At 38.5% G+C, this 27810-nt stretch overlaps 1 protein-coding gene across 2 annotated transcripts in view; it reads right to left on the minus strand.

Annotated features, from left to right (window-relative positions):
- Positions 1–550: 550 nt before the first annotated feature.
- MMD (monocyte to macrophage differentiation-associated) overlaps positions 551–27810 on the minus strand; it is a 28895-nt gene continuing 1635 nt past the window's right edge. The window contains exons 2-7 of one of the 2 annotated variants that reach the window (XM_008582857.1): positions 22321–22402; positions 19648–19808; positions 16457–16531; positions 14465–14566; positions 12537–12606; positions 551–2584 (exon numbers count right to left, since the gene is read on the minus strand). In XM_008582857.1, the coding sequence (XP_008581079.1) occupies positions 2384–2584; positions 12537–12606; positions 14465–14566; positions 16457–16531; positions 19648–19808; positions 22321–22402 (691 nt within the window). In that variant the 3' untranslated portion in view covers positions 551–2383. The remainder of the gene's footprint in view (positions 2585–12536; positions 12607–14464; positions 14567–16456; positions 16532–19647; positions 19809–22320; positions 22403–27810) is intronic. The other variant, XM_008582858.1, reaches the window with a different exon arrangement.

The raw sequence follows: 27810 nt of genomic DNA on the forward strand, positions 1-27810 counted from the left end.
TATGGTGAATGGGAGGTTTTGGAACTGAGTTCCTGTACCAGCTCCCTGATTTAGGATGAAGCAGATAAACCTCACTGACCCTCGTTTCTGGCAGTATAGAAGAGGGAGAATGCCATCTAATACTCAGAGTTATTAGGTTTACAATATGATGCATGTCTGGTTGGTAATACAAAAGCCTGTAACCTTAGTATTATATTACATAAGCTAAATCAAAGGCTTGTCTTGGTAAAGACACACCATCTACAAAACTTATAATCTTTAGCCCTGACTACTATTTTTTTTTTTTTTTTTAAAGTTGACTGGTAAGGGGATCTTAACCCTTGACTTGGTGTTGTCAGCACTACGCTCTCCCAAGTGAGCTAACCGGCCATCCCTATATAGGGATCCGAACCCATGGCCTTGGTGTTATCAGCACCACACTCTCCTGAGTGAGCCACGGACTCTGACTACTATATTTTAAACTGAAAATGTGTGTTGATTAATGTTTCAGCTAGCTCTGGCATTTCAATGATTAAAACGCAAATTAGAAAGTTCTAAATGACAGATCATGTTTGTCTTTTCATTCTGATTTTATTTTTTCAAAGGACGAGTATACGCATTACAAATGCAAGATGAGCTCAAGCTCTCAAATATGCACTATTGTTTTCACAGTCATCTAATTTAGAGACAGGAGAACAAATCCAAGTAACAATTTTATTCTAATCTACAGCACATTTTTTACATACATTTTAGTGGTTTTGACAGTGTTACTTTTGAGCAGACTTTAAGTAATCCACAAAATATATTAAAAATAAAATATACACAGTAAAACAACAGGCATTCAAATGTTTAGAATCATGCAGATAGGGGTGGTCTGGTTGGTGTTTTCACTGGGTACCTTGCCTATTTAAAAATTAACTGGCAAATACCAGTTTTGTTCCTCATTCCTTATAACTCACCAAAATCAGAGATTCCTAAATATATACATACAAGTAAAGTCTCTTCTAAAGCCACATCAGTACAAAATTTCAATTAATAAGTTTATCATCAAACCAACAATTCTGTTGATTAAGCTCATTACCAGAAGACAGGGAATATCGACACCTGATCTAAAGGCGAGGTTATTTCACTTATTAAAACACCAACACAAGAGATTAATCAACAAAGCAAAGAATATGTTAATAAGACACTGAGGGAAAATAAAAAAATAATACATAAATACCACTCTACTGCTGGGATATCACCCATGGACTACAGACACATGAGTTTCTACCTGTCAAATAATGCTTTAAATATTTTTTTATGAAAAAAAAATAGTTTACAGTATTGGGAAAGGAAAAGGAAAAGGAAAGGTAGAAATGTGAATTTATGCATCTAGTTCTACAATTTAAAATAAATATCAAGCTGAAGATATAAAGCTAAGTGACAATGACTTAACCGTTGTGTACCAAACAGGCACTACATCTATTCACTGTAATTCACAATGCTCCTTGGGAGTTTTCGGCAGATGGCCGACCCAACAATACTATCACAATATAGACAGAATACTCATCCACTGTTGAAAGAGACCCTGAAGAAAACATGGCAAAGGCATAGAGAAACAGGTGGATATTTTAAAAGTTAATGATATCAAAACACTTGTCCATCACTGGTAAACCAAACTAGATCAAGTACATGGCCCAAAGCAGCACTGAATTCAGTTAGAGGTTGGCAGAAAAGTTTGGAAAACTGCAGTATTTAAAAATTGGCAATTTCTCCACGCTTAATAAAACGATCAGAAGAGGTATAATGTTTGTTTTGTTTGTGGAATGTTGACTGCTTGCTGCAAAAATTCACAACATGAATGAGGAGCTGCAGAGATGAGCTTCAATGATATATTTTTTAAAAAATTTACAAAAAACTCAAGTTTCTATTTAAAAAATAACCATGTTATGCCAAGATGAAACATGATAAAAAGTAGTGTAATTTCTGTCCACGATTCTTTACACAACAAATGGGAAAGTGATAGAAACCATTTTTTTCTTAAAAAGCAATTTTGTTATTGCACTGACTTTTACAACCTGACCTAGTAATTTAGAAAAATCATGTAGTAAAATCTGTAAAATTAAAATACAAAATTCTGGTTTGTAAACATCAGTTGGCCAAGTCTATCCAGAGTCCTTCATGATAGTGGAATGGAATGAATAATTAATTCTCTACACCTTATGTATTTGCTGTGAGGGGGAAAAAATTCCAGAATACAGCCTTAGTACCTTCACAGTAAATATATTCAAAAGATATAAAGAAAGTCAGAGCAGTTGTCTTTTCTCTTTTTTTTTTTTCCCGTGTGCAATTGTTAGCTCTCACCCCACTCCCAAGTGTAATAATTGAAATAATACTGGTTTGGAGACCTAGTACAGATTGGTCATAAATGTCGCATAAAGTCTGTAGGGCTTCGATAAAGGTATTTCCAGATGGCGTAGTAATGCACCGCAGCTGCTGTGGCCACAAACAGGTGCCAGATGGCATGGGCAAATGGAATGATGCCATCACTCTTGAAGAACACAACTCCCAAGCAATAAATTAAGCCCCCACAGGCAAGTTCGTGAAGTCCATCGGTGTTACTCTGTCAACAGAGGAAACAATAAAAAGCGTTTGATGTTACTCCGATGTGACAAGCTACAGAGATAACTGTAATTCCCGCTAAGGCTCCTGATTTACTAGACAATGAAGAAGCTCTGTGTGAACAGAATCCTAATCTGTAAACATGAACCAAACATAAAAGAAGTCTCCCAAACACTGACCTGCATTACCATTTAGATCGACAATCTTTTTTATTTCCTTTTTTTGGCAGCTGGCCTGTACAGGGATCTGAACCCGTGACCTTGGTTTTATAACACTGCACTCTAACCAACTGAGTTAAGTGGCCAGCCCTGGATCAACAGTCTTAATTTGAGCAAGCACTCACATTATAGGTCCCGCACTGAAAAGCAGCATATTCTGCTCATTTATTGCACGTTTAAGCAGACTGCAATCATAGCCAGACATGGAAGTTCATTTTAATAAAGTACAATCCTCAGTTCTCATCTTCCCCTTTAAAAGCTTGTGCTTTTAAAGTGGCACAAGCCACTGCAATATAATTTATATCTTGGCCAGGGTTTTTACTTCCTTTGTCTTCCTCACTCTTCTGCACTGATGGCTTTTTTGAGACTTCCCCCTGTGTAGGTGAACTTATAGCTTCCTTATGGACGACACAGGAAAATCGTAGCTAGAAGTGAACTCCAAGATCATAGATCATAAAGATCACAGTATTTCCTGAAGTTTTAGATTTCTCCAGGCATTTTTGTTCTTTGAGCCTGGGCATATCTTAGCTTAGTAGGAAGTTAACAGTTTTGTGTCTCTTAGGACAAAAGGCGATTTTTTAAGGCTATTCATGGTGGTTTTCAAAGCCCTAGGCCCATCTGTAAGATTAAATTGGCTTTATGAATGAAAGGGGAGAGAACAGAGGCAGAACTTAGAGGCTGATGAAGAAACAAGTCAGTCCCTAGATTCCTAAGCACCAGGAACAGAAAGGGTTGCAGGTTCGCAGGGTGAATGGAAACCTAAGCCAGATCATGGCAGGGCCTCGTGTGGGTGGCAGAGGCATGGACACTGATGGCAGCTGCCTTGGGAGCCTTGAGGCAGTCCCCATAGCCAAGTCCAGCAAAAGCAAAGGGAAGCTCTAATTCAGACACCTACTTTGAATGAACCCCACAGGCCTATCAAGGCTAAAAGCAATGGCAACAATAGACTAGCGGAGCCAAGGACCAGGTGTGAAGATCTAGGTCCAGGTGTGAGGGTAAGTCCTATTTTCAAAGTTCACATAAGCCCCCATGGTTTCTGTAGGATCAAAAGATGGGGAAAGAGCCAACCCAAATTGACTGATATTGGATTTCTCCTTAACCTTGGTAAGAAGAGACTACAGCCAGACTTATTTTTATTTAAGAAGTAAAAACTAGAACAAAAACAAAATACCACACATATTTATTACTTTCTAAAGGTTACAGAGCAACCAAAATTCTCTGTGTGTGCATTAGAAGCGTTTTCCTAGGAGAGCATTAAGTCTTTCCACAGACTCTCAAAAAGGCGTAGGACTCCCAGAGTCACTTACTTAATACATCCTCCTTATTTTAGAGGTGAGGAGACTAAGGACAGTGAAGTGAAGTGACCTGAACAAAGTCACACAGCTGGTCATTGCTCCAAAAGATACCACTCTTTTTCTTTTTTCTGCCCAAACAAGCAAGAGACCAAATCAAGTACACAGGTTGGTTTTGACAACCATCTGTGAATAGATACTTCTTCAAGACACCACATCTACCGTATCAGCTTTCAAAGAATTAAAACATAGTTAATTCTAAAACAAACAAAATGTCTTCTTCACTGTCAATGGCATTACTGTTACTATGTGCCAGGCACTGTTTGAAGTGCTTCCATATATTTACTCATCTAATTTCCACAACCTTAAATTAGGTACTATTATTATCCTCATTGTATAGATGAAAAAACTAAAACACAGGTTAATTAGCTATGTAGCTTTCAAATGTCAGAATCAGGATTTGAAAAAAGGTGGCATGGTCCTAAACTTTCATTATTTTTTTTTTTTAGTGGAGGAGGGGGAGCATTACAAAATTTTAATGATTAATTTGCAGAGTGTAATGCACAGATCATAAGTGCACAGTGTAAGTTTTGATAAATGTGCAACCCATCCTCCTATCAAAATACACTACTACCCCAATACCCCAGAAAGTTCTTTGGTACCCCTTCCCAATCCTGGGCATCCCCGGCCACCAAGGCAATCATTGTTCTTTTTACTATCACCACAGACTAAGTCTATCTTTTCTAGAATATCACATAAATGGAATCATGCTGAATGTACATTTCTGTGTCTGGCTTCTTTTTTACTCAACATAGAGTTTCGGAAATTTGTGCAAGAACTGGTGTATATCGGTCTTCCCTTTTTATTGCTTAGTATTCCATTGATTTATCTAGCATAATTTGTTCATCAGTTATTTCCATTTGGGGGCGATTATAAATAAAATTAATATTTACTTATTTTACAAGTCTTTTTGTAGGTACATGTTTTCATTTCTGTCAGGTAACACCTGTTGAGTCATAGGACAAGTGTTATGTTTAATTGTATAAGAAACTACTAAACAATTTTCTGAAGTGGTTATATCAGTTTACAGCAATATAGTAGGATTCCAGTTACTTCACATCCTTACTAGTATTGATGTTATCAGTCTTTTTAATTCTAACCATTCTGCCGGGTATGTAGTGGTAGCTCACTGGGGTTTTAATTTTTCTAATGACATGACGTTGAGCACTTTTTCAAGGGCTTAAGGATACTTGCATATCTTTCTTTGTGAAGTGTCTGTTCAAATCTTTTACCCATTTTTATAGAATTTTCCTTTTATCCTTTATTTGTGGTTGAGTATGTATATGCATATTCAGGATACATGTCCTTTGTCAGATAAATAGAGAGACAGAGCAAATACTTCCTCCCATATGGCTTGTCTATTTATTTTCTTAATAGTGTCTTTGGATAAGCAGAACTTTTTAATCTTGGAAAGTTCAACTTATTTTTTTTATTTTTTATTTTTTTTATGGTTGGTGCTTTCTGTGGCCTAAGAAATCTTTGCCCGTCCCACAACTGTGATGATAGAGGCTCCTGTTTCCAAGTGTCCATGTTTCTAGAAACTTTAGAGTTTGGGTTTTACATTTAGGTCTATGGGCCACCTCAAATTCTTTTTGTGTATGGTGTGAAGTTGAGGTTCATATTTTTCCATATGAATACGTAGTTGTTCTATATACCATCTATTGAAAAGAAGTCCCTTTCCTTACTGAATTGCTTTAATTGAAACACCATACAAATGCAATCAATTCTTGTATTTTAACCTTGTATCCCACTACTTTGCTAAATTTGCTTCTTAGTTCTAGTAATTTTTTGTATATTTCTTAAGATTTCTATATACATGATCAGTGTCGTCTGTAGATAATGACAGTTTTATCTATTCTTTTCCATGTTGTGTGCCTTTTAGTTCTTGTTCTCACCTTATTGCAGGGCTAGAGCCCCAGTTTAATGCTGAATAAAAGTGGCAAGAGCAGGTGTTATTGTCTTGTTCCTCCCAATCACTCAGCCTTTCACCGTTGAGTACATTAGCTGGCAGGTTTTTTAAAAAGCCTTTTATCAGATTTATGAAGCTTCCAAGTTTCCTGAAATTTTCTTAAAAATCACGAATACGTATTGAATTGTGTCAAATGCTTTTTCTGCATCTACTGATATGACCATATATTTTTCTCCTTGATTATCTCAATGTGATGAATCTCAGTGACTGAATTTTAAGTGAAGTACCACCTTTGCATTCCCAGAATAAACCTAACTTGAGTATGATGCATTATTCTTTTGATACATTCACAAATTAGATTTGCAAATATTTTGGTGAAGTTTTTTCTGTTTCATGAAGGATAGTCGTTTGTAGTTTTCTTGTGATGTCAGTGTGCGATGTTGGTGTCAGGGTAAATATTGGCTTCATAAAATGAATTGGAAAGTGTTCCCTCTTCTCTACTCTCTGAAACAGTTTGTGTAGAATTGGTATTATTTCTACCTTAAATATTTGAAGGAATGTGTCAGTGAAACTATCTGGACCTGGGATTTCTTTGTAGGAAGGCTTTGATGATGGATTTAATTTCTTTAATAAATACAGGGCTATCCAGATCTTGTTTCTTTGTGGGTCTGCTATGGTATAGACTGTCTTTCAAGAAATTTGCCCATTTCATCTAAGTTGCTATATTTATTGGTATAAAGTTGTTCAAAATATCCCCTTATTATCTCTTTAATATCTGTAGGATCTATAGTGATACTCATTATTTTAGTCCTAATATTGGTATTTTATGTTTTCTCTATTTCTTGATCAGTCTACCTAAATTTTTTTTTTTTTTCCTTTTTGTCTTTTTTCGTGACCGGCAACGGATTGCAACCCTCAGTTTCGCGCCCGTACCGGACCGGGACCAGCAACGGGATCGCAACCCTCAGTGTTGCACCCACACCTCGCTCAGCCAGTGAGCGGCTGGTCTGTATGTGGGATCCGAACCCTCGGGGGGAGCGCCGCCCGCGCTCCCAAGCGGCGCACTGTAGCATAGCAGTGTGCCACCGGGCTGGCCCCAGTCTACCTAAATTTTGTCAATTGTAATCTTTTCAAAGAAATCACTTTTGATCATTGATTACCTCTTTTGTTTATCCACTTTCTATTTTACTGATTTCCATTTCTTTACTGCTAGTTATTTGGAGGTTAATTTGATCTTTTTTCCTAGGTTAAGGGGAAAGCTTAGATCACTGATTTTAAAACTTTCTTTTCTAATTGTGTTAGTCAGGGTTTTCTTCTCTTATTTTAAAGAAATGGCTCATATGCTGATGGGGAAGCTAAGTTTGAATTCTGCAGGGTGGGTTGGCAGGCTAGAGACCCAGAGAAGGGTCGATGCTGCAGCTTGAATCCAAAGCTAATCCAGAGGCAAAAGTCCTTCCTAGAGGGACTTCAGTCTTTTTCTCCTAAGACCTTCACTTGATTGTTTGAGGCCCACCCACATTATGGAGTATAATCTGCTTTCTTCAGTGTTTACTGATTTAAATGTTAGTCTCATCTAAAAAGTACCTTCACAGCAACATCTAGACCAATGTTTGATAAATATCTGGGTACTATGGCCTAGCCAAGTTTACACATAAAATTAACTATCACATTAATATAAGCATCTAAAGCAGTATAATTCCTTCCTAGCACTGCTTCAGTTCAAAATATTTTCTAATTTTCTTTGTGATTGTTCTCTGACCCATGAGTTTATTTAAAAATGTCATTAATTGTCAAATACTTGGAAATTTTCCACATCTTTCTTATTACATGATTTCAATTTTTTGACAATCACTGAGGATTATTTTATGGTCTGACATGCTATGTATTTTGATTGTAAGAATTTGGGTACTTCAGTGTTTGGGTGGAGTGTTCTGAAATGCCAAGGTTAAACTGTCAGTAGTGCTGCTCAAATCTGCTATCCTTACTGTTTTTTTGTCTATATGTTCAGCTACTTGTTCAATTACTGAAAAAGGAGTGCTAAAATCTCCAGTTAATGATTATGGATTTGTTTCCTCTTCTGATAGACTTCATGTATTCTGAAGCTCTATTATTAGGTACACATACATTTGAGACTGTTGTAGCTTCTTAGAAATGACCCTTTTATTATTATGAACTGCCTGTCTTAATCTCTGGTATATTCCTTGTCTTGTTACCTATTTCATCTAATATTAATATGATTAATGTTTTCATGGCATATCCTTCCCATTCCTTTCCTTTTAACCTACGTCTTTTTATTCAAAGTGTGCTTCACATAGACACACATAGCTAAGTCTTGCTTTTTTTTAATACAGTCTGAAAAATCTGTGCTTTTTCATTGAAGTATTACAGTGTTCAGCCCATTTTCACTTAGTTGTTATACAATATATATAATAGTTGACATGATTGAGCTTAAGCCTTTCATCTTGTTACTTGCTTTATTTGGTTTCATATATTCTTTGTTCCTTTTTTCCTCTTTCACTGCCTTCTTTTTGATTAAACTGAGTAACTCTGGTATTCCATTTTCTTTTTTCTCTTTGCTATTTAGCTATAGCATTTATTGATTGATTGAATCGTTTTTTTCTTGATGGTTTTTGTTGCTCTAAGGACTACGAAGTACACCCTTAACTTATCACAACATATCTTCTTTATTATGCTCTCACTCACAAAGTTAAGACCCTTATAATGGTATATTTGCATTTCCCCACTCCCATCCTTTGTTGTCATATACTTTACTTCTACATGTTATAACCCCCCACATTATCTTTTGAAGAAATAAAAAATAAAAAACAGTACTTGGTATTCACTTGCAACTTTATCACTTCCAGCACCTTGATTTGCTTTTGACATTAGTATTACAAAGCTGAGTCAGCTTCAGCTTGGAGTTTTTCTTTCCTTTTAGCATTTTAAAGATGTCATTCCATCATATTCTTGCTTCCACTGATTCCGATGAGATGTCAGTGGTCATTCTTCTCTCCTTGCTCTTTTTTCTGTGGCTGATTTTAAGACTTTTTCTTCACCTGTGTTTTTTAGTAATTTGACTATGATGTGCTCAGGTGTAGTTTTCTTTGTGTTTATCCTGCTGAGGCTTCATTGTGTTTTATGGATCTCTAAGTTGATATTTTTTATAATTCATATTAAATGAGAAGCTATGTCAGATTTGGAAAAGTATTAACTATTACTTCTTCTTCTTTTTTTTTTTTTTTTTCCTTTTTGTCTTTTTTCGTGACCGGTAACGGGATCGCAACCCTCGGTGTCGCGCCTGTACCGCGACCGGCAACGGGATCACAACCCTCACTGTCGCACCCACACCGCGCTCAACCAGTGAGCGGACCGGTCTCTATATGGGATCCGAACCCTCGGCGGGAGCGCCGCCGCACTCCCAAGCACCGCTCTCTACCGAGTGCACCACTGGGCTGGCCCATTAACTATTACTTCTTTAAAAACAAAAACCAAAAAACTTCCCCACTCTCCTTCTATTCTCCTTTTGGGCTGCACTTCGTAAGGACACTTGATAATTGCCCAACAGGTTACTAAGGCTCTATTCATTTTTTAATCATGCTTTTTTCTCTCATGCTTCAGTTTCTATAGTTTCTATTGACCTGGCTTCAAGTTTGCTGATCTTCTGCAGTATCCAATCTATTGTTAAACCTCTCCAACCAATTTTTTTTCCTCAAGACATCACAATTTTCAGATCTAGAATTTCCATTTGGACTCTTTTTTAGTCTCCATTTATTTTCTGAGATTACTCATCTGTTTACTATGTTTTAACATCCTTGCAAGTAAATTTCAACATTTCTGTCATCTTTAGATCTGTTTCTATTGACTTGTTTTTCCTTAGGTATGTGTCATTTCCTGCTTCTTGCCTATGTGGTATATTTATCTAGATGGTGGATGCTAAGTTGTTAAAGGGTATATATTTTGTTGTCTTCCATTAAAGACTTGAGTTTTGTCCTGGTAGGTGGTTTATTTATAGGAGGATCAATTTTAACCTTTTGAGGTTTGTCTTTGGGCTTTGTATGGCAGTTTTAGAGTAGCCCTCACTCCAGGGCTAGTGTAGCATTACTGCCAAGGTGTGGCCTTGGTAAGGTCAACTGAATGCCTGTGGTGTTCAGCATGGTCTCTCCACTCTGGCTGGTTGAACTCCAATGTCTCCCAGCCCTGGGCACTTTCTGTTATCTCCATTTATGTCACAGCCTTTAAATAGTTATTCTCAGCCAGGTTTGCAGAGTTTTTCCCTGCACATATTCAGTTTGATATTTGGGCAAAGACTCAGGGAAACTCTTCCTTTAATTTCTGAAGCCTCTTCTTTCCAAGCAGCTTTGCCTCTCTGGTACACTGCTCCACAAACTGCAGCCATCTCAGTAGCCTGAAATGCTGATTTCTGTTTCCTCCACCCAGACTGTTGCTCTCTGGGTTCCACTTCCCTTTGTCACTGCTTGGAAACTGTCCCCCCATTCCCAGCTCATTTTGGGGGCTCCTCTTCCCTCAAGGATCACAGCCCTGAACTGTCTGTGTTCTTTATGGTGGTAGGGTAAGTCTGATACCCATGATTCTGACCAGAACCAAAGCTTTGGGTCTTCACTCATGCTGTTACCTTATTGGTTCAGACAGCTGAGGTGCTTTTTAATCTGGACTGTGCCTAGCTCTCCAGCTTTATCACAAGACTTGTGCTACCTGCACACCTACCGAAGCATGCATATGTACATACTCAAACACGTAAATATACTCTATGTTCCAAACAATGAACTATTTTTAATTCTTCAGAAATGCTGGTGCTTTCCCCTTTCCAGGCTTCCTTCATGCTGTAATCTCTACCTATAACACTTGTCTCCCCTCTACCATCTCTGGGCTTCTGCTTGTCTTTCCAAATCAACTTAAATATCACTTCCTCTGGTACTTCTGTCATGTGCTCCCAGAGCAGCCTGAACTTCCCCAATCGAAGACACTATACAATTTCATTATAGCTTCTTAGTTAATATGAATCACATCTGCCTGCTTGATTCTAAGTTCTATGAGGGCAGTTTGGAGATTAGCCTGCTTGATTATCATAAACATTAGTCACTTGCTATTGTACCACTTAGGAAAATGCCAATTAAAGATCAAGGCTAGTAAAAACACTGGATAAACCTACTGTTATTATACCCAGAGGGAATTTACTTGAAACTCTACTTAATAATTAGTAACCTATCTGCAGAGACCTTGCTTATATTGGTTTGGGTGTCCTGAATCGCCCTCTAACTATACGACCTTCGAGGCTGATTTTCCCATTTCAGTCATTCATCTGCCTCTCCTTAACATTCCCTGTTGCCTTTACCAACTAAACTACATGTACTTTTGGTGCTAGATGATTATTAAAGCCATCATATACTTCATATCTCAAAGAAACCTATTTTGTTACATTCTCAAAACATGTACCTTCTGAAAAAACAGAACCAAGTTTGTAATTCCTAAACCTTTCATTGTGTTTTATGACCAGGGAAAGATCTATGTGTAGTGGCATTATATTCTTAAAACGTGCCTATGAACTCAGGAGTGAAATCATAGGTACAGCTCTTCTGACCACGCAGGCTGGGAAGAATTCAAACTGAACACATTGGGACCTCCTTAATTAATATAGTGGCTAGTGCCCAAAACTGTACAGCATAAGACATACATAAGCTAAAGGCACAGTCATTAGCAGGATGGAACCATGAGGCTGTAATGATATGTTTTTGTATCAAAGTGACAGATACACACAGATTTCTCACCAGTAATTCAATATTCAAACTATGTACATTCAACTGCCTGCTTTAGGTAATGATACATTTCTACCCATGAAAGCTCCCAAAAGATATTTTTAAGGAATGTGGGGGAAAAAAGTGCCTTTCTTGGAAAGAGAAACAGTATTATCACTTAAAAGCAAGTGAAAGGAAAAGTAAGACTGAAGAGATTTGAAAAATACCCAACAGAATGCTGGAAAGCAAAAGGAACTTTTAAGGTCCTTCTGCTTCTTGAGATTTAGTAGTTGGTAATTTACAATTTCTTCATTGTAAGACATCTCAAAAATTACCATCTTCCATGGATTCAGGGTTAAGAAGCTAAGAAATGCCCACCTTCATATAGCTACACACCTCTTTGGGAGAAGTGGAGGGTGGGGGGATTGGTAGTGGGATGAAAAACAGAAAGATGAAAAATATCCAAAACCAAACAAACAATACAACAGAAGAATACCATAAGAAGAGAAACATACCTAAATATATAGCTTTTCCAAACTGTAGACTACCTAGTATAAGTTGCTACTATCCTTCATTATTAATACATTGTTCTTCTTTTGAGTCTCCAGTGAATGGACATGTCATAACTTCAGAAAGAAAAGCTACATGTCATATCAATAATCGCATTAAGAATCCCAGCAATTTAAAAGGAAATAACTAAAATTATGAAGCCGCTTCTTACCATTGATGTTACCACCAAGGCTGGAGAAAATCCCATTGTGAGATAGAAAAAGAGCTCAACCACCTTATACCTGCAGGAACAGAAATACAGTTAATTTACACATTTCTATAACACTTGGCACACTTACACACCAACTTTTCCTTTTGAAAAATAAACGTAAACTCTTAACTGTTCAAATGTAAACTCTTAACTATTCAAATGAAATACAGTTCCCAGTAGAAGACTATTAAGTCTCTAATTAAAATACCCTAGCTGAGTAACAATGAAGTAGCATCTTTCAGGATTGAAAAGGCATCAAACTTTACGTGCTACCTAGAAAATGTTTTTTCTACCAAATGTAGTTATCATTGAATCCAATACATTTGCATTTTCCCCTTTCCAATCCTAGAGTGTTTGCCTTTATTACCATTCCAATCCAGAGCTATAAGAAAGTAAAATTATGAAGATGGATAGGGATGCACTGTGGGGTCTAATTTATCAGCTGCTGAAGAATAGTACCCCTAAGGAGAGGGCATGCATTTCTGTTTGTTTCTTTATTTTGCATCTGCATAAACTCCAATTTATAAGGTTCATCACATTAGGCTACAGAATATTTGAAAACTCTAAGAAACACATTGTACTGACATTCAACCTACATTTCTTTCCAATCAAACTAGACTATAAACTCCTCAAAGGCAGGGACCAAGTTTTATTTATGTTCAGATCTGCGGGGCCTACTACAGTACCTGACACAATTTAGGCACTCCCTATTGTCTGCCAAACTGAATGGCCAAGGTGATTCACGCCACTTGTTTAGTGTTTAACACTTAACGTGTATGTATGGTGAAGTGAGCGTATCAGGGGAAGAATGGGTTTAAGGGTTTGGTTTACACCAGAAGACCTGGAATGGGAAAAAAAGAAAGCTGCTTTACTTTATTTCCTGTTTTATCCAAGGACATAAATTAGAAGTTTGAGTCCAAAAAGCAAACTGTTCCTTAGATTTACAGCATAACACCACTCACCATTGCTAATTATAGTCAAAAAGGTATTTAAATGAATTTCAAACTCGGAGATAAGTTAGTGAAACCATTTTCTTCTGAAAAGGCAAAACAATTGAATATTTCCTGACAAACACAAATTATGTTCAATTCTGAGGGCCATTCTGCCAACCACAATAGACCAAGAATTTAATGAACTAAAAATTAAAAATCCAGTGAGGATGATTTCATGGTTGTGAGTTTTCCAAATTCAAGCATATGAAGTAATGAAAAGAACTATAGGATAAAAACTGGGACACTTGAGTCCTAATTTCCAAATGAGTCACTAATTTGATGCATGTCCTAAATGTTCTCGTTTTTTAAGCATAAGGCTGGAATAAATGACCTTGAAGGTCTCCTCTAGAGCAAAGATGCAAAATTTCAATAAGCTGTTCTTTTTATATTACTCAACACTTATGATTAAGAGCTGTGAATAGTGGGTTAAAGAACTGTGCCGCAGGGCTAGGACAAATATCCCTCTTCTCAGGGAAGCCTATTTGGAACACCCTCCAGGTTCCTATTTAGGTGAGTGTTATGCTAGGCACTTATCTATTATCCTCCATCTTCATAAAAACCTTGAAAAGTGGTTATTTTTCTCACATGATGACTGAATCAGAAAATAAGGCCAGTTTGCCTCATGATGAGAAAAGAAGTCCAAAAGACTCCAAAATGACTGGTCACATTGTCCCTGAACATCAGCATAGCACGCGTGTGCCATTAGTGTCTTTACACAGTAATCTCTCTTCACTAATGAATACCAAATGGTTTTGAAGAGTTATTAAAGATAATGTATAGACTATTTATGTATTTCTACTATTATGAAGTGCAAATATACAGTAAATTGTATTGCAATATAGGCAAAATTTAGGCAGTTAATTTTAAAACTATCAAATATAAATTATTTCCTCTTACTTTTCATGGTAGAGAAATACATAAATGGTTCCTCCAGCTGCCATGAGCCAGATAAACCAACGCATATGAGATGCCAGGGGTCCAAGTTCACGGAGATTTAACCTAAAAATGTAAACATGACAACAAAGAACAGAAGTGATAAATGAAAGGAATTCACAGATCCCATGTTTTCCTCTAGTAGCTGAAAACAGAAAGTACTAGGGTAACAGCAGGAAAAAAAGGCACTCAATACACAAAGGAGGCATTTGGGCAATTTACGTAAATTAATAACCCAAAGATAAAACTGTTAGTTGACCTTTAAGACTTAGAATTAGTTCCAATGTGGTTTAAAACTAAAACCAGCTGAAAGCAGACATGCAGAAGTGAGCCCCAGCACACCTGTGACGCCGAATTTTCCCAGTTAGGCAGACTGAGGTAAAAGCTGCTTGCCGTTTTATTTCTGACCATGTACTTGGGAGCAGATGGCTTACAGAGCTTAATGAGAACTCTGAACAAAATCCTGAACCAGGATCACAGACCCACATCAGATACCTGATACACAGACCAGTGTCTCCGTTACCAACCTCTCTGCCAACAGAGAACATGAGAAGAATTATTCCAACATATGTTAGGGAAGACATTTTGTTAGAAATTAACTGTGGACTGTGGTGAGGTCTGAATTTTAAGATTCTGCAAATTCATTTGTACTAATTTCATATTAAGGATAAATGTGAGGGCCAGCCCGTGGTTCACTTGGGAGAGTGCGGTGCTGATAACAACAAGGCCATTGGTTTGGATCCCATATAGGAATGGCCGGTTAGTTCACTTGGAGAACGTGGTGCTGACAACACCAAGTCAAGGGTTAAGATCCCTTTACTGGTTATCTTTAAAAAAAAAGAATAAATATGAGAAAAAACAAGTGTTCTGATTGTCTATAACTACAAAATTAATATTTCTAAATGAAAAAGGTACTACCTGCATATCTAAGACTACATGTGAATAAATTGCCCACTTTGATATTTGATTCCTCAGCTCACATTTAAAAAATTTTTTTTTAAAGTCTCTCTTGATCTCCAATAATTTTTTTTTTTTTACGTATTTACTTATTTTAAATTGAGGTGTACATCACAAAAGCCTTTCAGTGTTCTTATTACAATATGAAGCAGACCTATCATTTAGTAAGGTGTATTGGGGAGAGATACCGCTTATATTTTACTCCATCAGATAATTAGGTTTCTTTTGAATGACTGATGCTGCATTAGCCAGAATCTAGAGGCCTACTGTTTCTAATGACTACAATAGTTGATGGCATATATGAACTTCTGAGTGTTTAAACTGGATCATGTCTTGACAGAGGAGAGCTAATGTTTCTTTAATTATGGGTTTTAAAGCAACAAAAGATTTTATTTGAGCTGTACCAAAAGGGCAGTGAGATCAAGGAAATTGAAGAGAACACTAGGTATTTTAACATGTTAACTGATCTGGCTAGTTCTCTTACTCAGATAGCAGCAGAAATGAGAAATGCACGTGGTACTATAGCAGCTGCTGTGCTGCGAAGTGAATTGAAGACAGAGTGTAAGTTTCAGAAGTGAGCTTACTTTCCTCATGCATATTTACAGCACTTGCACTTGAACAATTTCCAAGAATTCTGAACAGCAGCAGAGGTATATGAAAAGAATATGGAGGGCAAAGGTTATATATTTCAAAAGCAAGCAAGCTAGCTATGCATAAATTCACAGCACTTCCTCCTGAACAATCCCATGCCCAGATACGCATCCTAAATAGCAATATTCTCTCCTTCTAATCTGCAATCTGACCCAAGTAAATCAAATTGGGGTGGTGGTGGGGAGCATGTACGTGTGTGTTGGAAGGGAGGGGTGGGGAGTACATATGAGGGCTGGGGGTGGGGACGAGAGAGAGAGAGAGAGAGAGAGAGAGAGAGAGAGAGGAAAGGAGAAGTGAGGAATTCTAATCATAAACATTGTCTTCAAAGATAGAAAAACTGTATCTTACCATGGAGTGTAAGAGGCAGCAATGAAGAAATAGATAACCATTCTATCACACATGTGAAAACAATGCTCCACTGTCCTGGTGGGAAAAAAGTTAGACAAAGTTTTTAGAAAATTTCCAGCCTGGAAGTATGAGCCACCACTCCATCATGTTGCAGTTTCCACTCTTGTTCCAGTTTCTTATGGCATTTATAATGTGGCCTTCAAAACCACACATTTTTTTGCTGCTGCTGTTGTTAACAGTATGAAGCCACAAGTAAAAGCTCTGTATTATTTTTTAGGTTGCACCCACAATAGATATTCTTACCATATATGAGACACAAAGACAGAGCCTCAAGAGAATCAGGAAGTCTTAAGTGATTAAAACAAACGAACAAAATCGTCTTTCCTGAAGTTTTCCATTTCTCTTAGATCCTATCTAACAGAAAAATGAAATTCCCTGAAGGCAGCCCACCTGCCAGCTCTTATCACTGTGTGGGGCACAAGGCTTTGATGCTCAGTAAACACTCCCTGAACTGCAATTCTTCACGTCTTTTTAGACTGTCTTTAGAGAAGGTTTTACTTCAAATATCCTAGAGTAGACAATTAAGTTGTAATCAAGGAAATTCAGAGACTCATTTAGGAACAGTAGTAACAAAAACAAAAAAAGGTGCATTTGCTGCAAGAGCGTGGCCACTTGGATTTCTAAGCAAGTTCCTCCTTCCAAAACTGAAAAATTAAGTGTATATACAAAGGTCCTGGCGCTCACTGAGATCTGTTCACAAAATGCATTGGACAGAATCTGCCCTTTGTTGAGGTCACTTAAAGGTGTGAACGCATAGTCTTGAATCTATTTTCAGTACCTAGGGGGTAATAGCTACGATCTTATAGAGCATGAGCGGTATTAGACTCTGCCTCACCACACAGTGTCAACCAGTGCAGACTGATGGGGACTTGGGTTAATGATGGAGGGGAAAATCCATTTGTGGGAAAGAATGGTTTTTAGTCTACTAGTCAGAAGCTATAGCTTACCCACAGATAGTAATTCAAGTCACAGGTCTAAAAAAGCAAACACTAGACCAATGCTTCTCAAACTTGACTGCATATCAGAATCACCTGGGGAGCTTATAAAATACAGTCATGAAGATTTTAATTTAAAAGGGCTAGAAGATAGGATTGAGAGTGGAGAAAAGGGGAGAATCTTTTTTTTTTTGTGGGTTTATTTATTTATTTTTAGTTCCTTGGGTTTTTGTGATTCCTATCAAGGTTTGAAGCCTTTCTAATTCTGCTTTCTAGATTGTAATACACTGTTAAAGCAGGTAGTCAGATCTGGAATCTTACTCAATATCTGCCACTTCCCTCTCTGATTCTCACTTTCCTCACAGGTAAAACGGAAATAATAACATTCTCTCTCACAGAGTATGTATGAGCATTATATAAGATAATGTAGGCCATGGACTTAGCATAGTACCTAGAATACAGTAGCACCTAGCAGCACCTAGCACATAGGAGCACCTAGTGCATATTCTGTAAACGCTAATTCCCTTCTCTTTTACTTAAATTAAGGCGTCATTTGGATATAAAAAAAATTTAATGCAGAGCAAAAATCTATAAGTAGCTTATGATTCTAGCACTGCTACTTCAAGTTTCAAGAGTCTGGTTTCTATTACACCTTCTTCTCCGACCCCTGGCAGAGAGGCCCTGAATACTGAAGCAGGTATGTACAACTCTTTATTGATTCAGAAATCTAGACATCAAAGCCAAGTCTGCTGAGGCAACCATGGCAGTGCATCCTGCCAGGAACATAATGAAGTGCTCTGCTTCCAGACTGGCCTCTGAGTTCTGTGACAGTGCATCTTGAGGGGCCAGCACAGGTACCCGGATGGCTCTCTTGTGAGTGTGTCCGAGACCCCTTTAGAGTCAATGCTGTGGCTTTCCTTTAAGCACAGGGAACTGTTACCTCATAGGAAAAGGTAGTAGACTATAAATTTTATGCAATATTGTGAAGGGTAGGGTGAAAACATAGGACTAGGAGTCAGAGGTCCCAGGATGATCAGATTATGCTGGTCTCACTGACTTGGGCAAGTTGGGCCACTTCTCTGAGCCTCAGTTTTCCCAAGTGAAAATTAAGGGATTTAGATTAGATGATATTTAAGGATCCTTCCAGCTCTAAAACTCTATTGATTCTACATGTGAGAAAACCAGTAGTCATCTCATATATCCCAAATCCTGCTCATAAATGAAGCATATCTTTTTATTATTAGGTTGTTTGAATAGTTTAAGACTTTTCAGAACATTCTGTAAAACCAAAAGGTGTATTCAAGTATTCCTTTAGATCACTTAGTTTGATCTGAATCCTCCTTTGAGGAAAAATGTTACCCTTGGGTTGCGCAGAATCTACTTCACAAGCAACCCATTTCCCCCAAGAGTGTGCCACTCCCTGTGTAGTCTCCCCAATTAATCCTTCACTCGCAGGAGGAACGCTTTTATGTCCTTCTCCTTGGCAGGCCAAGGGCCACAGTATTGTGCCTGACAATACTATGTGCCTGAAAGTGCCTAACAGCTAAGAGTAGCAAAATACATGAATTTTGTTTCAATAATATACACAGGACTTAATTTTGAAAGCTGAGCTTTGCCAAATAGTAAACCCAACTTGTAGCATACCTCTTACATTACAGTCCTGCAGTCTTTTCTAATTTTCACATGCATCATCTAACTCACCTCATAAGAACCCTGTGAGTCAGGCATTATGATTCTCATTTTAGTGATGAAGAAGCTGAGGCTCCATGAGGCCCAGTCACCTCCCCACGTGAAGCAGCAGGGCTGGGACTCAAAGCCCGAATCCTGACTCCAAGTTCAGTGTGCTCTGTCACTACCCCACAGACTCTGCTTAGAGTGACCTCCATGTGCCTGACCATGTTGGAAAGTAGCCATGAAGACTGGAAGTTGTAAGTCCCAGGCAACCAGTGAGGTACTGTGTGTTGTACAAGCAAGTCCTGCTTTCTTAGATGCATACTGGGGGGGGGAGAGAGGGGGTCATCAAACTCTATCCAATGCAAAGAAAGTGTCCTGAATAATAGGCAGCATTATAGTCTACAAGGGAGGAAAATGTCTACTCTTAGCCTCACTCCTGATTAAAACATGACAGTTGGGAGGACAACAAACACGCTGAGTCAACTATTTAGACCTGTTGAAATGACATGCCATCAACTGTACCTCAAGTGGCTCTTCTTCCATGACACAATGTGAAATACTGTGGAAACAATGAAGAGGGCGCAGAGGCCCATGCCATAAATCCATGCTGTTATCTTTTCCCAGCAGTCGTCAGACAGCCGATGCAGAAGCGCACTGCCCACGATGGCCGGAACAATGAGGAACTGGGGAAAGGTAAAGAGAACATCCTGGCTTTCACAAAATTCAGACTTTTGCTAAAAACACAGAGGTTTACCAGGGATAATTTTTGAAAAAAAAAAATTTTTTTTTTTTGGTGGCTGGCCGGTAACAGGGATCGAACCCTGGACTTGGGTGTTATCAACACCATGCTCTAACCAACTAAGCTAATCGGCCAACCCCAGAAAAATAATTTTAAAGCAAACATTTGCCTCTCCTGGATAATCATGAGAGCCAGAAGAAATTGTCAGTTGCTACACTGGAAGCAGGTTCAGGGCCCAGGAATTGTGCCAACCAATGGGTATACAAATAACAAGTCCAGGATGCAGCATTACTTAACTGTTGCAAAACAGATGTTCTTTATCCTAATTTCATTAAATAAGGACACGTTTCATCCTACTCTCTAATCTGATTTAGAGTAGGTACTTAAAATACTCAGATGCCAAGCATATACTCAGATTTCCCAGGGAGGTCCTGATTTTAAAATATTCTGTCCTGTTGTCCCGGTAAGCTACTGAAATCCCAATATTTTAGCAAAGGGTAACTTAATGAATCAAGGCAATAAGTATCATAATATATACAACATCATACATACACAAAAATGAACGATTTTTAGTTTGGATCTGTACAGTCCACCAATCAGGGAGCTACTGCAGAGTTAAAGAGTTTTGGGTTATTTCATTTTTAATAGTACCTTTTAAGTAAGCAAGAGGAATCCACTGCCACTCCCATTGCTTATTCAAAAAATTTTAATAGACCAGAGTCTTCAAGAGAATTTTGCTTTCTGTGCCATATTTTACAGTCCATATGGACACAATTTTCAATGTCTAATCATATGAGTATAACTTGTAAACATTTTATAATAACAAAAATTTCCAAGAGAAATGAACTACTTTATTAGATATTCGAATAAGCATATCTGACAAAGAATGCAAACTTTAGCAATATCCTTATCTTTTTTCTTCCCCTAACACCTACTTTTGCTCTCTTGCAACAGAATATTAAATCCCCCAGATGAGACTAGTATGAATTTTCAGATGATGAAGTTTTCATAGGCCCAGATCTAAATGAGAATGTTAAGGACAATAAAGTAAGTTTTTCATAAAACAAAATTTATTTGATTTAAATGAATGTCCTTTATTTTGGACTATGTCCTTTCTACTTTTTTCATATCAAAGTGTCTTCTCTTTAATGAAATGATAATAGCAGAAGTGTTTTGCCTGTTTTAGAAATTTTTGGCCTCTGAAGTTCAAAAATCTGCAATACAGTTTAACAAAATTATATTTTCCGTTCTAAAAAATTAACATGGAGGTTTTGTCAGTTTTTTCTTAACTTTAGTTTATAATAGCGCCCCTTAAGTTGTGACATATTAGAAGAGATACATTAAGAATTATTCAGGTCCATCCTAAGCAAATATTATTCCTAAAGGTAAGCAGTGCATCTCAATATCCGAACCATTATATTGCACCAACAGTGTCTATAATAATTAAACTAGCCCGATCTAAACACTCTTCACTAAAGGAATAAATTGGTCTTCTCTATTTCTTGTTTTCAGACCATAGCCCAGCCACCATTTTCCCTTCAGAAGTCTCACTAAATGCAGCTCTCAAAGCGGGTAATGAAACCACAGATAAAGTGAAATTTATAACGTAAGAAAATTCCAATAACATGACACTAATAGGAAAACTATGAAAATACATGTTCACAAACACCACACACACAAAAAGAAGAAATGCACCAAAGTGTTAAGTGTTAGTTTATTTCTGGGTAGTTTTGTTTTTCTAATATAGACATATATTTTTTTGGTGGCTGGCTGGTGAGGGGATCCGAATCCTTGATCTTGGTGTTAAAATACCACACTCTAACTGAATGAGCTAACCGGCTGGCCCTTTCTTCTAATATCTTTTTCAGTATTTTTTAAAGTGTCTCATGTCAGCATGACTTGCTATTATAAGGAAGAAAAAAATTAACACAGAATTTAGGGATCCCATCAGCTTTTTCATCTGCAATGTGGAACAACACCTGCTCTGAGAAGCAGTGGCCACTGTGGGGGTGGGAGGATGTGGCCCCCCATTTCAGAGGATCATTTAATTTTTTTTAAAAAAAGCACTTTTTTCAACAAATTGTGGCGTGTCCTTGCCAAATGAACACAGCTGATTGTCTTGAAAAGGCAATTCATTTTATTCCAGGGGCAACGCTCTTCATAAATAGGTTTCTTTGGTTTTCCTATAACTAGGGTACTTACTATTATTATTCTTTTAAAGAAGATCTTGTTGGAGAAAGCAAGTCCAGGATAGAGCTGACTGTAGGTTAGAACACAAAGCGTTCTACATGCTCACAGTTTCTGGTGACATGACCCAGCACTGACATCCTGGTAGATAAGGTCACAGAGATGGGTAAATCCAACTAATCGTGCTGAGGTTACTACAGATAATTACCCCTTCCTCCCACCAAATCCCGTGGAGAAGGTTGGGATGGCAAAGGCAGACTCATACTCACTGCATGTGTGTAACAGTTAGCAGCATGTTCGTAGCAAGTTGGTTTGTAGCGGCCATTGGCTGGGGCCCGATGGTTCATGAATCTGTAGAAACAAAAAAGACATCATGTGAGAAAGCTCGAAGCATGTGAAGAAAAACGAGAAAACCTGCCAATAGATGTCTGGTCTATTCTCCATGAAGAGGTATTTCCAGGTGGTGGAAAGACCTCGTTGCAGTAACAAAACCAAAGCCACTAAAAAGGTGTGAACTAAGCCAACAGCAATGATCCTAAAGCAAATGCCCTCGTTTACTGGATTAAGTATTCTTTCAGTTTATTCAAAAGAAAAACCTTCTACCAACCCAAAGCAAACAGAAACCATATCCACCCCTTCAACAGGTAACCCACACACACACACAAAAAGGCATAACCAAATCTTAAATCAAGGAAACTTTCTAAACGTTAGTTCTTGTCATTAAACGAAATGGGATACACTGCATTTGAAAGGTTTCTATTTTCTTTCCCTAAATTTATAAAGCTTTATATGAGCAGATCTTTAAACCCTATATCCCACGATTACTAGGCATGTCCAACTAGTTTCTCTACATTGTATTACATGTTCCAGCACCAGGCAGCTTAAATAAATGATAGCTGGCTACCTCTAGGCCACCTAAAACAGGAGGTACATTTTCTTTTTTTTGTCCTTTTTGAGAACGGCCGCACTGCGCTCACCCAGTGAGCGCTGTGAGCGCACCGGCCATCCCTATATAGGATCCGAACCCGCGGCGGAAGTGCCACCGCGCTCCCAGCGCTGCACCCTCCCGAGTGCGCCACGGGCTCGGCCCAGGAGGTACATTTTCACCTTCATTCTTCCCGAATTAAAAGAGTTTGCTTCAAAAACCAAACACAGGACCTGCTACGAAATTCATGTACGAAACACAAATGTGTATATGTATCTAAAATCTGTTACACATAGAGATACACACCCATATTTGATAATTCCTTTTGGGTTAACTTTGTGACAATCAGCAACAGAGTGGAAAGCATGAATACCAGGACCTAAAGAGACAACAGCGGTCTCCCATGTCAGGTGAGGTGACAATGTTCCACCAAAACCCAACCCACTCCTACACCAGGTTTCAGGAGGGATTCCGAATTAGATGAACTGTTCTCAGGAGGAGAAAACAAGCAGCTGTCTGAATAAAAGAGGGAAGAGCAGATGCAGAGAAACAAATGGAGGTGAGGAGCCCAGAGAGCATTCAGGTCTCAGAGGCCTGGCTACATTCCTATGCTGTTAGTTCACAAGATGTCAACAGTCTTTTACAGTGAATTATCCTCTTGCTGGAACTAGTTTAGGGGAGGGGGGCAGTATGTTTTGGCAATAACAAGTTCTGACTAGTCATACCTTATTCATTCACATGACGAAAAATGGTACCAGGCTGAACCAAATGGCAGAGCTGGTTGCCAAAAATTGGCTAAAACACCTAACCAGGCCATTTTAAAAAGTGCCCAGTTTATGAACAAAAGACTAGCCAATACTTTCTCTCTGAATTAAGAAGGACCTGTTATACTTAGACGAAGTAAATAAAAATAAAACAGCAGTCCCTGATAACCCAATACTGTACACATACTTCAGGTGGAAAATCTACTGGCTCATGAATTTGAGACAGTGAAGATATTTCATTTGTACTGCTAATGCCTAGATACTTAACCAGTGTGCAAACTATGTACAAATTGACTATAATCCGCCAAATGGTTTGAAAACTGTTTAAGAGAAATATACAGCTAGAAGCTTCAGAATTTATCTAAGCTATTCTTGCAAACAGACAACTAATTTCAAGTACCATCTTTTCTCCCCTGATAATACCTTAAATAATTTTACTAATTTCCTAAGGGATGAGAGTGTTGCTATACAGCTGATATTAGTAATAAAGAAAACGCTGTAATTACACTCTTGGGAAGAATGCTTTAAAAGTGCCCCAAGCATTGAAAGATCTACCGCATCTTTACCCTGAGACATAACAACAGAGCGGTAAGTAGTGTACCCTACTAGGAATTTTCAAGGATAAAGAGCAAGGCTCCAAGACGGTTGAGGTTAGATTAAATTGAAAGTGCTCTGTGTAGGATGCAGTAAGTAGGATTTGTCTACCCACCACCAGGCTGCAGACTAAAATAGCAATTTATATCTCTGGCAGCCCAATCTAAAAATAGTCAGACCATTACACAGCAACAGGGATAGACTTTCACATTTTCTCCTAAAAGCAAATAAGCTGGGTGGACATGTTTGTGACAGCTTAGTCCCTGCCCACCTGGAATAATTCAGCTTAAAAATAAAGGAGGAAGTTGTAGAGAAACACATCCCACCCATGGCGACTTAAGGCAGTCTCTCCTGATGAGCAGAGCAAGATTTGGGCAATATGGAAAGGTGAGAGCAACCATCCTGAGAGCCATTCACGGTCTAGGGCTCAGACAGCACAATTGTTCTGCTGGGAAATTACATTACAATTTTTCCATTTCTCTCTGACTTGCCAGGGTGCAATCAAGCCTTCTCCACAGCCTCCTCCTGAAGAAATCACTTTTAAGACCTAAATAGAAAAGCAGATATAAAATGCAAACTCCCCCACACGGAGCCTAATTTCTTCCCCCCGACAAAATAATGAGAAAGGTTCACATGGTATGGAAAACAGCACCCATTTATGGAAGATATCTCTATTTAAGTAATCTTAATGGTTACCCAATGCTTGAGTAAAGCAACCAGCATGCTTTAGAGGGTTTGAGAGAAGTGATCTAGTCCTGGGAATGGGAATCACCCTTCATAAAGCTGTTAGTTAAGCAAGGTTTGTTCATTCAATCCCTTCACTTTCAACACTTTCTCTTGCCTCCCACTTGCCCAGTGTCCTATGCCCCTCTCCCCAGGACAGAATTTAGCACACTAGTGCATTTTAAATTCAGCCCAAAGCACTGTGTCCTCTGAAAGTAGTTCTGCAACCTACCTGTAGATCTCAGAGGCCTAGGATCAATTCTCACAAGTTCTCTGTGATTCTTGTGTTTCTCACTCTCCAAGTGCAAGTACCGTTAACACCACCTTCAAAATATATTACATACCAGCCCACCTCTCTATAACTCTATAGCTCCTACCTTAAATCAAGATACCATCTCAGGTCTGTAAAAATACAGTCTCCTAACTGGTCTTCCTGCATGACCCCATACAGACTCTCTTCATTATACAGCAGCCACAATCATTTATATTCAAATCAGATCACATCACACACCCCAACCTCAGCTTAAAACCTGCCACTGGCTTACCAAAGTGTTTAGGACAACAATGCAGCATGCCCCAGGCCCTGAAGCCCTGAGTGGTCTGGTCCTCTCTACATCTCCAGCCTCAGGGTGCCACCTTCCTTTCACTCCACCCTCTAGCTATACACCCTCCTTTCTGCTCCTTAAACACATCAAGGTCTTGTCTATCTCAGGGTATTTGCATTTGCTGTTTATTTCTTCCTAGAACATTCTTCTCCAGAATGCTCAGCTCTCTTATCCTTCAAGTTCAACTCAGACGTCACCTCCTCTGAGAGGTTTTCCAGGCCATCCTATCTAAAGCATCACTTCAGCCCGCCCCACCCAACCAAGGCCCTTATCACAATTGGTAAGAATTGAGATTTTTAAACTTGATTTAATTATTAAAGGGAGATGACAAATATACATATATATAAGGAGACTACTCCATATCTATGATTCAATGCTCTAAAAACATGCATAAAAGAAAATAGGCAGCCCCTGGAAGACTTCCTAAAGCTTTAGAATAAGATGCTTTCCCAAATATTCAATTTTGAAACTAACCAGTGATCACAAGACTGGCACTCAGGAAAAGAGCACCCTTTCCTTGGATTTTCTGGTTGCAAGGCTGGAGAAATGGGTATGCACCAACAAGAAGTCACAGTAGACACTCTGTGGGTCCTAAGGGTCTATGCTGTACACACAGATGTTGAGGTGTGGGCAGGGAAACAGAGAGAAAGAGATGAGCCAGCAGCACAGATGGTGGAGAGACACAGGGAATTGAACTCCTGGGTCTGCCCCTTCCTAGCTGTGTGACTATGGGCGAGTTCCCTCTTATTCTCTAAATCTATTTGGTCTTCTGTTAAATGGGTATAAAATTTTTGCCTCCCGGTTTACAATTGAGGATGAGATGAGTAATACATGAGTATCCAGCCAGTGCCTGGCACAGACAGGAAAATGGTAGCAGTCATCATCAGAGATGCTGGGAAGGGGACAAATGACTGTGTGTGTGTGTGTGTGTGTGTAGGTATCTTGGGAAGACTTGAGTGTGAAAGATAATGCAAGAAAAATAAAATATGCTCTGTGTCCTAGTGGAATTTTCCACATCCTAAGCTTCTTGAGCAGCCACGATTGCATAAAGCCCTCCACATGCTCTTCGGTAAATTTATCAAGGGAAGGAGCACATCTGTTCAAAGACAGTGTGTCCCTCCCTCTAGTTTCTTTGTAATTTGCCTACCTGTAACTACGGTGAACGCTCAGATAGATGTAAAATGAACACAGCTTTAAAAGGTGCAGAATAGTACTCTCAACATTTTAACATGTGAGCCACAAAAATCAGGACTTCTTTGTTAAATTACTTTTTATTCATGGGCTTTATTTCCAAGTTTAAATTGATGCTTAGAAATATCTTTCCAATCTGGCCTATAATAGAGAAACAGGAAATTATGAGATCACTCAGATCTTTGGTGAAAATCGGGTAGGTCCAGATGCCGTCAAGAAAGAAACTGTTAAATATCCATTGAGTGCAATACTGTGTGGTCCCTGAGAAAATTACAGTCTATGCCATTCCAAAGGAAAATGCCTGTATTTTTAACTTTTAGATGAATAAAATAGAGTTAGTTCAAAATCACACTACAACTATGCTAATAAGGACTGGAGAGATTAGTGTCCACCAAAAGGAAGATAGTTCAAACAGCAGAGATGGTGGCATCCTAAATGAAGTGGGTTTTTGGCTTTTTTTCATGTAACACTTTCAATGTTTGTGTAACACATAATAAAACAGGCTCTTTTTTTGTCTCTCTTCAGAGAAGAATTCAAAGTGATAGGAAAGAAATACAAACTCTTAATCTAGTAGGGAAGGGGTAATTTCACAGAACATCGCCTGTGTTCTCTGAAAACAGGAAGAGCACAGATGTGCAGACAAGTAAACCAACTCACACAAACCGCATACACAGGGCTTCACCCACCATGCCCGAACCATGTTACATCCTCTCTTAGAGCCCCTCCATTTTCATTGCTAACATCCGGTTCCAAAGCCAGGCATCACGGTTCCTTTTCGCCCTTAAAAGCACTGATAAGAAGATCCCGTTGGGGGAATAAATAGTGCCAGGCTTTCAACTCCCTGAGCGATGAGCAATATTCAGAAGTCAATCCAAGTCTTCAGACTGCTCCCCCTCCTGATGACACAGACCACCACAACTCTGCCTGTGCATTTTTTTTTTTTTTTTTTTTTTTTTT

Source organism: Galeopterus variegatus, unplaced genomic scaffold (genome assembly GCF_000696425.1).
Source record: "Galeopterus variegatus unplaced genomic scaffold, G_variegatus-3.0.2 Scaffold2740, whole genome shotgun sequence".
NCBI classification, from domain to species: domain Eukaryota; kingdom Metazoa; phylum Chordata; class Mammalia; order Dermoptera; family Cynocephalidae; genus Galeopterus; species Galeopterus variegatus.